This window comes from Schistocerca americana, chromosome 7 (assembly GCF_021461395.2).
Source record: "Schistocerca americana isolate TAMUIC-IGC-003095 chromosome 7, iqSchAmer2.1, whole genome shotgun sequence".
NCBI lineage: Eukaryota > Metazoa > Arthropoda > Insecta > Orthoptera > Acrididae > Schistocerca > Schistocerca americana.
The window spans coordinates 53,895,248-53,911,025 of NC_060125.1; the positions used below are offsets into that span (position 1 = coordinate 53,895,248).

General features: G+C 42.5%; 1 protein-coding gene across 1 annotated transcript in view; it reads left to right on the forward strand.

Annotated features, from left to right (window-relative positions):
* LOC124622164 (poly [ADP-ribose] polymerase tankyrase-2-like) overlaps positions 1-14,977 on the forward strand; it is a 55,371-nt gene extending 40,394 nt beyond the window's left edge. The window contains exon 4 of the mRNA XM_047147807.1: positions 12,800-14,977. Coding sequence (XP_047003763.1) covers positions 12,800-13,286 — 487 coding nt within the window. The 3' untranslated portion in view covers positions 13,287-14,977. The remainder of the gene's footprint in view (positions 1-12,799) is intronic.
* Positions 14,978-15,778: the final 801 nt, after the last annotated feature.

Genomic DNA, 15,778 nt, shown 5'->3' on the forward strand with positions numbered 1-15,778 from the left:
TGTCGCTACTCCCAGAATTACTCCATAAGGTACTGGCAGAGAATTCGCTTCCTTTCACCAAACAAGAAATTTCGAATGATCAAATCGTCTTAAAAAATCACGCATTGATGGAATATCGTCGAAACCTTCTGAGTAGCTGTTAGCGATGATTGTCAGAAATGTCTCTTGCACATACAGGGCGATTCAAAAAGAATACCACAACTTTAAAAATGTGTATTTAATGAAAGAAACATAATATAACCTTCTGTTATACATCATTACAAAGAGTATTTAAAAAGGTTTTTTTTTTCACTCAAAAACAAGTTCGGAGATGTTCAATATGGCCCCCTCCAGACACTCGAGCAATATCAACCCGATACTCCAACTCGTTCCACACTCTCTGTGGCATATCAGGCGTAACAGTTTGGATAGCTGCTGTTATTTCTCGTTTCAAATCATCAATGGTGGCTGGGAGAGGTGGCCGAAACACCATATCCTTAACGTACCCCCATAAGAAAAAATCGCAGGGGGTAAGATCAGGGCTTCTTGGAAGCCAGTGATGAAGTGCTCTGTCACAGGCTGCCTGGCGGCCGATCCATCGCCTCGGGTAGTTAACGTTGTTCGAGCTGAGGGAACAGCCAATTCTCTAACGTCTCCAGATACTGTAGTCCAGTTACAGTAGCACCTTCGAAGAAAATGGGACCAAAAACTTTATTGGCTGAAATGGCACAGAAAACGTTCACCTTAGGCGAGTCACGTTCATACTGAGTTGTTTCCCGCGGATTCTCAGTGCCCCATATACAGACATTGTGACGGTTGACTTTCCCGTTAGTGTGGAAAGTTGCTTCATCACTAAACACAATCTTTGAAACGAAAGATTCATCTGTTTCCATTTGAGCAAGGATAAAATCACAGAAATCGATTCTTTTAATCTTATCAGCTGCAGACAGTGCTTGAACCAATTTCAGACGATAAGGTTTCATAACTAACCTTTTTCGTAGGACTCTCCATACAGTTGATTGTGGAATTTGCAGCTCTCTGCTAGCTCTGCGAGTCGATTTTCCTGGGCTGCGAACAAATGCTTGCTGGATGCGTGCTACATTTTCATCACTCGTTCTCGGCCGTCCAGAACTTTTCCCTTTGCACAAACACCCATTCTCTGTAAACTGTTTATACCAACGTTTAATACACCACCTATCAGGAGGTTTAACACCATACTTCGTTCGAAATGGACGCTGAACAACTGTCGTCGATTCACTTCTGCCGTACTCAATAACACAAAAAGCTTTCTGTTGAGCGGTCGCCATCTTAGCATCAACTGACGCTGACGCCTAGTCAACAGCGCCTCAAGCGAACAAATGTACAACTAAATGAAACTTTATAGCTCCCTTAATTCGCCGACAGGTAGTGTTTAGCTCTGCCTTTTGTCGTTCCAGAGTTTTAAATTCCTAAAGTTGTGGTATTCTTTTTGAATCACCCTGCATAATAAATTTTCAGCTGAAGCAATATTTCCGAGAGATTTTGAAGAACTAAGATTGTCGCTGTAAGACTGTAGACTGATGACGTTACTCACAACGGATTACAAATTTTAGCATGTCTAGTAAATAGCAGACTAAAAACTGCTATTGAAAGAGAGACTACGCCCATACTAACGTAGTACAGTACAGTTACGAGTATGTCAGACCTATTTCTAGAACATACAGATATATTTTCTATCTTACATAAAATTACACATAGCAAAGCGTTCGTGGCCTTCGACACCGTGTGTGATAAGCTAATCAATGTGATATAAGCCTCCCAGCATCAAGGTTAACAAACACAATTATCAGTAGAAACTGTGATCCGATGGGAATGGCGCTGTCTGTCAAGTTACAAGGAACCCGTATAGAAACATAAGTTATCGACGTTTCCTTCATGAAGACGATATGTTAGGAATATCCAAATGAAATAAGTATGATTTTCAACGAGGAATATGTGTCAGACACTAGATAAATTTCAACAACATAAACCAAAGTACCAGGAGCGAAAATTAACTATTAAAACATCCCAGCTTATGGATGTAAGAGATCCTCTTAGTTTAATATAATCAGGAAGCATGGTTTCGGTTGACGGGGGCATAAAATTCTTGTAGTGATGAAGATTCTCGACACGAGAAGTTTGATCAGCTCAAAATGGCAATATTTTTATCAGCATTTCTTCAGCTGCCCACCACATTTGCTGACAACCGCAGGCAGCAATACGACTGCCCTTGCTATCACAACGCTACAGTGCACAGTAGCATGGAAAGAGTCAGACATTAGAGTTCAAGCAATGGTGCTGAACGTGATGGAAGACGAAGTGCTGCATAACAACCACAATTCTGTGTACAAATGTGTCTCGTGGCACTGGAGTTCCCTAGCAGACACATAGCAATCAACGCAGGCTGGATAAATCACCAACTAGATTTTATTTGACGGTATTACGTGGGCACCAGTTATTAACAAGGAGTAATATAAATAATTCCATGCTGACTACACAGTGTTGACCACACAATTGAAACTTGGCTGGTGGGAGAAAATTACTATCAGACAAAAGGTGTACAGATTTCTATTACGCCCAAGTCAGCAACGCCTGTAATTTAGTACAGTGAATGTAAGGAACTAGATAAGGCGGAAGCATAGCTTTGGTCCGCCATCTTGTCCACAGCCCGTGCCCCGCGCACACACACTTTGCAAGCCGCCTTTGCCCTCATCCACGATCACCTTCCAAAAACTACAACGATGATAATATTATTAATAATGACTATTAAGAGCGTACACCGCGCGCTTACTCACGCACGTCGAACTGAAGTACAGGGCTATTACAAATGATTGAAGCGATTTCATAAATTCGCTGTAGCTCCATTCATTGACATATGGTCACGACACACTACAGATACGTAGAAAAACTCATAAAGTTTTGTTCGGCTGAAGCCGGACTTCAGGTTTCTGCCGCCAGAGCGCTCGAGAGCGCAGTGAGACAAAATGGCGACAGGAGCCGAGAAAGCTTATGTCGTGCTTGAAATGCACTCCATCAGTCAGTCATAACAGTGCAACGACACTTCAGGACGAAGTTCAACAAAGATCCACCAACTGCTAACCCCATTCGGCGGTGGTATGCGCAGTTTAAAGCTTCTGAATGCCTCTGTAAGGGGAAATCAACGGGTCGGCCTGCAGTGAGCGAAGAAACGGTTGAACGCGTGCGGGCAAGTTTTACGCGTAGCCCGCGGAAGTCGACGAATAAAGCAAGCAGGGAACTAAACGTACCACAGCCGACGGTTTGGAAAATCTTACGGAAAAGGCTAAGGCAGAAGCCTTACCGTTTACAATTGCTACAAGCCCTGACACCCGATGACAAAGTCAAACACTTTGAATTTTCGGCGCGGTTGCAACAGCTCATGGAAGAGGATGCGTTCAGTGCGAAACTTGTTTTCAGTGATGAAGCAACATTTTTTCTTAATGGTGAAGTGAACAGACACGATGTGCGAATCTGGGCGGTAGAGAATCCTCACGCATTTGTGCAGCAAATTCGCAATTCACCAAAAGTTAACGTGTTTTGTGCAATCTCACGGTTTAAAGTTTACGACCCCTTTTTCTTCTGCGAAAAAAACGTTACAGGACACGTGTATCTGGACATGCTGGAAAATTGGCTCATGCCACAACTGGAGACCGACAGCGCCGACTTCATCTTTCAACAGGATGGTGCTCCACCGCACTTCCATCATGATGTTCGGCATTTCTTAAACAGGAGATTGGAAAACAGATGCATCGGTCGTGGTGGAGATCATGATTAGCAATTCATGTCATGGCCTCCACGCTCTCCCGACTTAACCCCATGCGATTTCTTTCTGTGGGGTTATGTGAAAGATTCAATGTTTAAACCTCCTCTACCAAGAAACGTGCCAGAACTGCGAGCTCGCATCAACGATGCTTTCGAACTCATTGATGGGGACATGCTGCGCCGAGTGTGAGAGGAACTTGATTATCGGCTTGATGTCTGACGAATCACTAAAGGGGCACATATCGAACATTTGTGAATGCCTAAAAAAACTGTTTGAGTTTTTGTATGTGTGTGCAAAGCATTGTGAAAATATCTCAAATAATAAAGTTATCGTAGAGCTGTGAAATCGCTTCAATCATTTGTAATAACCCTGTACAGGTGGTAGGATTACTCGGGGTAGGGGACCAGACAGCAAGGTCATCGGTCCCATCGGATTGGGTAAAGAAGTTGACAGTGCCCTATCAGAGGAAAAACCCCCGCATTTGCCTGAAGCGATTTCGAGAAATCAGTGAAAACTTTAATCAGGATGGCCGGACGCGGGTTTGACCCGTCGTCCTCCGGAATGCGAGTCCAGTATGCTAACCACAGCGCTACCTCGCTCGGTGAACTGAAGTACCTTCTTCAATCAAACTGGAGGGATCACCCCTATACTAAGCAAGAATCAAGGAAAAAGGTTGAAGAACTAACGAAAAAGGTTGGGAATAAGGAACTCCTTTTAATTCCGTCTCACAGTGAAAGATGTGAAATAATGGTTATGAGAACTGCAATGCGAAACAAGAAATTCCAATTCTAGTGCTGGTCTGGCATTTTCAATTGTCACCACATTGCAGGTCAAGTGTATCTGACTGGTCTACACTGATATTTCATTTCAGTGCTTCGTCATTGATTTGAGATTCATTCATTCATTTGTTTTCAATGTGTTTCATTCATGTCGTTTACATTGTTGTTTATGTAAGTATATTTTCTGAAACCATAATCGTAATTGACACAATCACTTTATCTTCTTGTTTCTGTCGTTATCACCAAACTGATTTCTGTAAAAAAATTTCTCCAGTAGAGAGAGGAAAGGATAGTTACACTACTGGCCATTAAAATTGCTACACCACTAAGATGACGTGCTACAGACGCCAAATTTAACTGACAGGAAGAAGATGCTGTGATATGCAAATGATTAGCTTTACAGAGCATTCACACAAGGTTGGCGCCGTGGCGGCACCTACAACGTGCTGACATAAGGAAAATTTCCAACCGATTTCTCATACATAAACAGCAGTTGACCGGCGTTGCCTGATGAAACGTTGTTGTGATGCCTCGTGTAAGGAGGAGAAATGCGTACCATCACGTTTCCGACTTTCATAAAGGTCGGATTGCAGCCTATCGCGATTGCGGTTTATCGTATCGCGACATTGCTGCTCGCGTTGGTCGAGATCCAATGACTGTTAGCAGAATATGGAATCGGTGGGTTCAGGAGGGTAATACGGAACGCCGTGCTGGATCCCAACGGCCTCGTATCACTAGCAGTCGAGATGACAGGCATCTTATCCGCATGGCTGTAACGGACCGTGCAGCCACGTCTCGATCCCTGAGTCAACAGATGGGAACGTTTGCAAGACCACAACCATCTGCACGAACAGCAAGTTTGCAGCGGCATGGACTATCAGCTCGGAGAACATTGTTGCGGTTACTCTTCACGCTGCATCACAGACAGGAGCGCCTGCGATGGTGTACTCAACGACGAACCTGAGTGCATGAATGGCAAAACGTCATTTTTTCAGATGAATCCAAGTTCTGTTTACAGCATCATGATGATCGCATCCGTGTTTGGCGACATCGCGGTGAACGCACATTGGAAGCGTGTATTCGTCATCGCCATACTGGCGTATCACCCGGTGTGATGGTATGGGGTGGATTGGTTACACGTCTCGCTCACCTCTTGTTCGCATCGACGGCACTTTGAACAGTGGGCGTTACATTTCAGATGTGTTACGACCCGTGGCTCTACCCTTCATTCGATCCCTGCGAAACCCCACATTTCAGTAGGATAATGCACGACCGCATGTTACAGGTCCTGCACGGGACTTTCTGGATACAGAAAATGTTCGACTGCTGCCCTGGCCAACACATTCTCCAGATCTCTCACCAACTGAAAACGTCTGGTCAATGGTGGCCGAGCAACTGGCTCGTCACAATACGCCACTCACTACTCTTGATGAACTGTGGTATCGTGTTGAAGCTGCGTGGGCAGCTGTACCTGTACACGCCATTCAAGCTCTGTTTGAATCAATGCCCAGTCGTATCAAGGCCGTTATTACGGCCAGAGGTGGTTGTTCTGGGTACTGATTTCTCAGGATCTATGGACCCAAATTACGAGAAAATTTAATCACATGTCAGTTCTAGTATATTTGTCCAATGAATACCCGTTTATCATCTGCATTTCTTGGTGTAGCAATTTTATTGGCCAGTAGTGTATAAATAGGCTTAAAAACTCTGAAGTAAAACTATTTTGTTTAGCTATTGCGTTCGGTAGTATTGTGACTAAATGATAAGTTTCATCCGTCCCTTCGTACTTTCTCAGAATTCGTAAATACAATAATTCACATACGGCAGAGCAACCCTTGAATATGTAGAAGCTGAGTTTTGGTGGCACTGCAGAATTTTGTGTTGAGTTACTGTCCTGTGTATTTTTTTGCTCAAAAATGCAGATAGAATAAGGGAAAGTGAATTTCAAACGTTTTGCAACACCACTTTGTAGGACAGACGTTCTCCATATCCGTGCATGATTATTCATCACCCAGTGCATAAGTGGTCCACCACACCCTCTGACAGGAATGCCACTCACCAAACTGTTTGGTACACAGTGTCCTGCCGCAGCTCCTCAGCGGACAGAGAGAAGCTGACGTCAGTTTGCACCTCGGACACATTCCCATGGGTTGATGCCACCGTCAGTCTCAGTAATTCGACACGTGCAAAGCAAAACCGCCTCTCATTGTAAATGGCTTATGTAGCTGTTTCAACAACAGATCTGAAATGTGGAACTCCTCTCTTAATAGCCAGTTACACAGAGGTACAGAATTACCCATATGAAAGTCTGCGCATACAGGACGTGAACTTTGAGTAAATCGCTTTCAGTATTACCCCGTTCACCCCATTTTAATGAAAGAATCCCTTGTTATCACATTACAAGCGATGACGAAACAGTCGTCTGCTAATTAAAATCCTGCTCCAAGGAAATGCACATTAATAATGAGTGCATATGGCAGGTTAAACGTCTTACAGTGTCACCGATCCAAACGAGTTTGCAGCTCTGATTACAACAACATGTAACGGGTGGCGACCACGTGCTACTTAGTTCACTGTGTCCGACCGTCTAATTAATTAATAGCAGTAGATCGACAACGACGTTCGCAGCTCTGATACTGTATGTTGACCGATTTGGTCTTCGAATGCCGTTGGCAGCTAGTTAATCCTTAAGCTTAATCATAAAATCGCTCTGCTGAGGCCGTAACTTCAGGAAAACGTTGCAGACTCTTCCGCCAATACTCAGTGAGTTTCCCAGGTAATCGTTTATCATGGCCGGCTCCTGTTTAATAAGACTAACGGCCACTAATTAGGTAATTGCCACAAATAAATATCATTTCAAGGATTAATAGATTTTTCGTAAATGCAGATATCGTCCATGGCTAACAAGGGGAAACCACGACTTTGGGATCACGGATTTACTTTAAACTTTGTACACCTTTAATAGGTCATTAAAGCACGATAATGTGCAATTACTAAGGTGCCCTATTCCGGCAATTCCGAGAAAATCGCAAGAGAAATTTTGTGTGTCTGTTATGTAACTGATGTACACTCCTGGAAATGGAAAAAAGAACACATTGACACCGGTGTGTCAGACCCACCATACTTGCTCCGGACACTGCGAGAGGGCTGTACAAGCAATGATCACACGCACGGCACAGCGGACACACCAGGAACCGCGGTGTTGGCCGTCGAATGGCGCTAGCTGCGCAGCATTTGTGCACCGCCGCCGTCAGTGTCAGCCAGTTTGCCGTGGCATACGGAGCTCCATCGCAGTCTTTAACACTGGTAGCATGCCGCGACAGCGTGGACGTGAACCGTATGTGCAGTTGACGGACTTTGAGCGAGGGCGTATAGTGGGCATGCGGGAGGCCGGGTGGACGTACCGCCGAATTGCTCAACACGTGGGGCGTGAGGTCTCCACAGTACATCGATGTTGTCGCCAGTGGTCGGCGGAAGGTGCACGTGCCCGTCGACCTGGGACCGGACCGCAGCGACGCACGGATGCACGCCAAGACTGTAGGATCCTACGCAGTGCCGTAGGGGACCGCACCGCCACTTCCCAGCAAATTAGGGACACTGTTGCTCCTGGGGTATCGGCGAGGACCATTCGCAACCGTCTCCATGAAGCTGGGCTACGGTCCCGCACACCGTTAGGCCGTCTTCCGTGCAGCCCGCCTCCAGTGGTGTCGCGACAGGCGTGAATGGAGGGACGAATGGAGACGTGTCGTCTTCAGCGGTGAGAGTCGCTTCTGCCTTGGTGCCAATGATGGTCGTATGCGTGTTTGGCGCCGTGCAGGTGAGCGCCACAATCAGGACTGCATACGACCGAGGTACACAGGGCCAACACCCGGCATCATGGTGTGGGGAGCGATCTCCTACACTGGCCGTACACCACTGGTGATCGTCGAGGGGACACTGAATAGTGCACGGTATATCCAAACCGTCATCGAACCCATCGTTCTACCATTCCTAGACCGGCAAGGGAACTTGCTGTTCCAACAGGACAATGCACGTCCGCATGTATCCCGTCCCACCCAACGTGCTCTAGAAGGTGTAAGTCAACTACCCTGGCCAGCAAGATCTCCGGATCTGTCCCCCCATTGAGCATGTTTGGGACTGGATGAAGCGTCGTCTCACGCGGTCTGCACGTCCAGCACGAACGCTGGTCCAACTGAGGCGCCAGGTGGAAATGGCATGGCAAGCCGTTCCACAGGACTACATCCAGCATCTCTACGATCGTCTCCATGGGAGAATAGGAGCCTGCATTGCTGCGAAAGGTGGATATACACTGTACTAGTGCCGACATTGTGCATGCTCTGTTGCCTGTGTGTCTGTGCCTGTGGTTCTGTCAGTGTGATCATGTGATGTGTCTGACCCCAGGAATGTGTCAATAAAGTTTCCCCTTCCTGGGACAATGAATTCACGGTGTTCTTATTTCAATTTCCAGGAGTGTATTTTTGCCCAGGTGCAAGATGTTGAGTTCATGGTGGTCAAGTGGTTAGCGCCCGAGCATCGCAAGATGAACGTGTCTGAGGCAATGGTTCGACTTTCACTCAAATCTTCATTTTTGTAGTACTTGTGTAAATTCCGTGATACTCAAAAAACTTGCACTTTCACTGTTTGTTCATGCTACATTAGCAACGTCTCACCGCCACGTAGGTTAACTGCCAAATGGGACCTCTTTGGAAAAAAAGACATTTTGTCCATGAAGTGAGTGACTGATTATTTTGTAAACATTTTTTGTTTATTTATAGATGCAATCACATTCTTATGACACAGTCACAACTGGTTTCCGCCATACAATGATTCTAAAGGCGGCATACACTGAACACAGGTTCATGCGTTGTAAAACCGGTTATGACTCTGTCATAAGAATGTGATTGAGTCTATAAATAAACAAATATCTTTTTTAAAAAATGAGACCTCCTCGAAGCGTCGAGGTGAAAAGTAGTTTCGATTACCTTACCAGATTGTATGTATAGGGGATTTCGCAAATCATGACAGGCATACATTGTCAGGAAAACTCTACGCGTTTCTTAATTTACGTGTCGGTAGTTATAAATATGTTTGTTCTAATAACTAAATTTAATTAAAAATAGTAACTACTCAAATAACAGGAAATTCACTAAAACTTCATGCAAATACACGTTTTTTTTAGTTATATTACGTCTCAATAACACAATGGGAATTAACTTCTGAGGTCATCAGTCCCCTAGAACTTAGAACTACTTAAACCTAACTAACCTAAGAATATCACACACATCCAAGCCCGAGGCAGGATTCGAACCTGCGACCGTAGTGGTCCTGCGGTACCAGACTGTAGCGCCTAGAACCGCTCGGCCACTCCGGCCGGAAATGTCATTTAAATTAAATAATATGACCAGTTATGAAAAGAATATAGATTAAAAATTAAGTTTGATCCGGTGATTCTTTTTCTGTAACGTATATGAACTTTTATTTACAGGTTTTAACGTATACAGATATGTAGATGGTGAGACAGACATTATCTCCTTGTATTTTGTTTGTTTCTTGTACTGTCTTTTTTCTCTAATTCGTAGGCTAGTGTTCGTTGAGTGTTCTGAAGTTGGTTTTTACATAATTTATTTACGCATGCTGTCAGAATTTCATTGCTTTGATTTGTTTGTTTGTATTTAGTGTTTTTAGGTTTTCACATCTATGTTGCAGGGTTACAGAACCTATCCACATCGTCAAGTTCGCAATATTTCGCAAGGGGAAAACGTACATGGGAATAATAATGTGGAGGATAGTAGTATCCTACATTTTGGTGGACGAATCAATTTTACATACATATTGCTGAGAGCAAGGATATACGAGGTGAATTATACATATGACTGCTAAAGGGTCTACGAAACATACTACATTTGGGCACACGAGCAGAAAATTTTCATATGTATCACTATATGAAAAAACCGAACCGTCGCCTCATGCACGTTCGTCTTACGAAGCTCGAACGCTAACCACTTGATTACGATGATCTCTAACGTGCAGCACCTACGGGTACACACGTAAAAATTCTCTTAACGATTTTCTCGGAATTTTCAGAGTAGTGCACCTTACTACTTCCACATTATGTTGTTTTAATGGCTTGCTAAATGTGTATAAAGTTTGAAGTAAATCTGCGATGCCAGCGTCGTAGCCTCTCCTTGTAAGACAACCAGTGACTTTAATGCATACAACTAATCAGTCATGAGCACAATCACGTACTTCATATCTCAGAACTAGCGTCATGTGAATGCCAAAAATATGCCTTCTTCCCACGTCTGAAAACACGAGATCACTTGAAAGACTGTAACTGCCTTTTAAATCTATATTGAATACCAGTACTGGTTCCAAAATCACACACAAATTCAAGCCAGTTAATGACTCACGTCTCTTAAGATTTTTAGTACAGCCCTTATTGACGCATCTAACAATTATTCTTCTCGGTAAAATGATCTATATTGCGTTAATCATGATAGGCATTAAGCAGAAACACTCTTGAAACAAGTAATTTCTAGACACAGTTTTGAAATCTTCATAAATAACATCTTCTATGTAGTTTTTGTCTTCATAATGCATTTTCACAGATTAACGTAATAACACTAACTCTGATACTTCAGCATATCAGTTTAAACTTAATCCAGCGAAGACAATCTGGCAACTAACTGATAAAGATCTGAAATCATATAAAACGTTTTCATTTTTTCTTTTACAATATAAATCAGCATCTTTTTATTAATGATTAAAGGCTGCTGTCCTTATGACGATTTGTTCTAGCTCGGCGTGGTGTGGCGCATATGGTAATCTGCTTCCATTGACACTACGCCTTGCCATAGCAAATCCGCCGCCATTGCTCCAGCATCCTTGAACCCATGCAACAAAATAGACAACAATGCACTTATCACACAAATTTTAAAATAAATCACACACATTACAAATATATTTATTTTTATGTCATGACCAATACATATTAACTGTATTTTCTGTAAAATATAGATGCACAGCGTACTTATTATAAACCATACATCAAACCATGGCACTGAGGGAAGAAAGAGCAGCCAACTAAGGTGTGCGATAATCTCTCATGAATATTATCACAAGCTCTGGCAGTAGACATAGATATAGATGCCTGTATGTGAACCATCTTGGTTGCTCCAAATCAAAGTGGCTCATTTGACAATTCGCATTTGATTCACATTTCTAGCATTGTGCCCATCACTTCTACCAGTGTCAGTATTCCATGCCTTTTAAAACAAAGTGTTGTCATTTTTAGTATTCCATGTCATAGTGTGGGTGCATACAAACTGGTGCACACTGCAGAACAACCAAATGCATGTCATCTAAATCAGCGCCACACCTAGGAAAGTGAGAGGGGTGGTCAAAACCATTTCAGTGGTTGGCTACTGTAGAGTCGTTCAGAATTTATTTAGCTTGCCCTTTGATAGGAAAGATCAAGGAGCATTTGACATAATTGTGAGAATAATAAGATTTATGATCAGTGTCTAATATTTGATTTGAACTGTATGAGCTAATGTTCATTTTATTTGCTTGTACAGGCTCATTTTTAATTGGAACTATGACATAACCATCTACACGTGCATATAATATTTATAGAAAAAACTTGACATACCACCTCCCTTGGCAGTATAAGAAAAGGATTGCGTTCTCAGATGTCTTTGGGTTACAAAGAATTTGTTGCACTTTATTCCTCACCACATCAACATACAATTAGAGGTATAAGAGGGTAGGTGTTGTCCCTTTGGCTCACTGCAGTGATATCATGTATCAGTGGCAAGGTTCTCTCCCGCTCAGTACTTATGTCTATGGCGTGAGGCATGCAGTGTGTCCAGGAAGCCAAGGATTGCTTACAGGAATGTGTAATGGTAAAGTCCACAAGTGCATGAAATATTGATTTACACTCGGAGCCTACAGGTTTTTCTGCTGTCTTCTCAAACATAGCAGCCTCAAGAATGTAGTCAAACAGTGCACGAGCACGTGTGATTGTCTGTGTGTACGCTAGGGAGGGTTTTGGTGTTTGAGAGTGAGACTGTATGCAGGTGTGCATAGATGTTACAGTGGATGTATCTTCCGGTGGATGCATGTGTACTAATTTGCATGTACCTACACATACACATGGAAATAAACTGTGGTGGGTGAGTGAGAGAGTGAGTGAGAGAGACTGAGAGATTATAAAGGGTAAGAGCCATGATGTTTTGTGCAGGAACTTGTCTGCAGAAGAGAAAGCCAAGAGGTTGATTCGAGCAGCTCAGGAGGGGACAGTGGAGGAGCTGCAGGAACTGCTGGCTGTGGGGGCAAATGTGGGGGCGAGGGACGAGAATGTGTTGAGGCAGACCGCTCTGCACTATGCAGCTGCCAAAGGAAACGTGGAGGTGGTGAAGTGCCTGTTGGAGGGTGGAGCAGAGGTGGATTCCAGAGACACCTGGCAGGAGACACCTCTGCACAAGGCTGCATACAACGGCCATACAGCTGTGGTGCAGTTGCTCGTGGCGTCCAGTGCTGACCCCAATGCCAGCAATTGTTGTGGATGTATGCCACTGCACTTTGCAGCAGATCATGGCCACACGGAGACCACAGCTGCACTGCTGGAAGCGGGAGCCGACAGGTTGGCGAGTGATAAGGATGGGAACACTCCCAAATACTTTGCTGAGCGTAAAAACCACCAGAAACTTGTAGAGATGCTAACATGAAGCTGCTAGACACATGAACATAGGTGGATAATACGAAGTTTTCTACATGACATTGTTTCTTAAGTAAAGACAAAAAATTACTCCTATTGTTATTCATTTGTACCCATCATTACACAGTACATGGAACCGCTATAATGACACCTAAACAATTGTAACAGTGGGATATGCACATAATTTAATATTATTAACTTTTGTTTTGATAAAACAGACTGAAAAAATCCTTAGAACACCATTAGGAAACTCAACAATAGAAAAATACTCTTTCACTACTAATAAACACCAGTTTTCTGTTTCAAACGAGAGTTTCTACTGCATAAAAAGTGTTTAAACAATGTAGAGGAGTACAGCCATGTGATGTCTTCGAGAACCACCAATATTTCAACAGGTCATCACCCAGTCATTTTCAAGGCATAAATGGCGAAATATGAAGGGTTGTAAAAGGTGACATCGAGCTGCATTTCTGTAAGTTGTTTAAATCAGTCGTCAACCTCATTTGATTTCTGAAAAGTATTTGGTTAGAGCCATGTATGTTAAACTAGTGTAAACTACACCATACCCAGGTAAATACTATATATGCTGTGTGATGAGAATGCATCTTCAATTCTGATATCAGGCCAAATTCACTTCTGTGTCTGCAATGCAGCTGTTGCAATAGTTCACGTATTTACGCCACATTATGGGCCAATCATCCGCAATAATATTGTTTGTTTACGTTTAATTAAAGGGAATGAAAGAATCATTCCTCATCCATATACCTGTAATATTGCTATTATAAAACATACTAACTTCTATCAAGTAACAAGGGACTTTTGATCTCACATTACAAGGGACTGCAACAAGTTTTCCCTCTTTCCAAATTTCCCACCATTTCCCTCAGCCTGAAGTCAGGTCAGCACAGAGTCTGTGTGGGTCATTGTGCAGCAACTCTGGCCAATCAGGCACCACTACTGAAAGCACCCTCACTGCCCCAGCTGTCAGCTACTTCTCAGACAATAACCCCTTTCTGTAGTGGATTTTTAAGCCTTCCTTCTGCTTTTAGTTTCTCCAATTTTATGACTTTCGTTCCCATTGCTGCTGGTTTTCAATTTCTGTTTTTTACTGTTTCCTAAGCCACAGACCGGGCGCAAGTGACCATAGCAGTTTTGCGCCCTAAAACCAAAACAAACAAACAAAAACTTCTCAGACAATCAGTCCATGGGGTAAGGTTACAAATATTGCATACAAAACTAAATACATCACATGAGACATGAATGATACTCCAATTCTAAAGAATAAAAACCATTGTTGGATGTAACATTTTACAGAATTACTGTGCAGATAGAAAGAACTTTGCAAATGGCTAAAATTAATGACTACTATGTAATAACTGTTGCATCTCTTACAATGTTGTAACGCTACAAGCTGTGGTTTTTATTTGTGTATAATCATGGAAAGTGAAGGTTCAGCGACATATAGCTGGCAAGCTGCCGTGAGATGACTGTATAAGACAGGTGAGATGCATGCCATGAGGAGGATTGGGACTGCTGTGCCAGAGCTGGTTACGTGACCACTTCCAGGAAACAGCACATCATCAAGTATGGCACACAGGCAAGCACTCAATGGCAGCACACTGACATGGTGAGGTTCTGAGTGTATGTAAAACTAGATTATGTATTCACAAAAAATAGCAATAGAATGATGATCAAAGTAAAGTTATCACCACACCTGTAAGATTTAGTATATATATATATATATATATATATATATATATATATATATATATTCACAGTTACAGGCACCATTTATAAACAAATGATATGCCATCTGACACACAAAGTTACCTACATGTTTCGCTCAAGACATAATGTTAAACAAAGTGGAAATTTGTTATAAACAAAAACATTGTAGTACAGTGGTGCTATGGCAAGAGAGCCCACCACAATTACTTGAAAAGATTAGTCTCTACATATGCAGTTTATATTGTTATTTCATTGTTTACATGTGGTGGTAAAAAATTCTGTTAATGTTGTAAAGAGTGTCATTTGACTAAATCAGTAATGCACATGCATGAAGAATGAAGTTGTGAAATTTACTAGCTACCAGCATTCATGACTTGTAACATAGAAATGAAGTACAAAAGACATGGTTCCACTATGTATAAAATTAATCTGTATAATAATGTGATGAAAATGCATCATACAGATGTATCCTATTTCTTTAATACGAAATACTTTAAAAATCGTAAATTTATAATCATGGTCTACTTTGCTTGACTAAAATAGCGGTCAGATGACAAAAATTGTGGAGGAAGAAAGCAGTAGACACTTGAAGAAATTGTGTCGTCCTCAGTTTGGGTGAAAGTTAAGTGGCCAAAGAGTCACTAATGTTTACAATTCTGGAGATGAGTTTTAGTCATTGTGTGTTAGTATGAACAATTTTGTAGGTCTTTATTTCAGAATGTTATTAGTAGACTGTATGGATTAGTTAAATGTATCCAATTAGTTTACATTTGT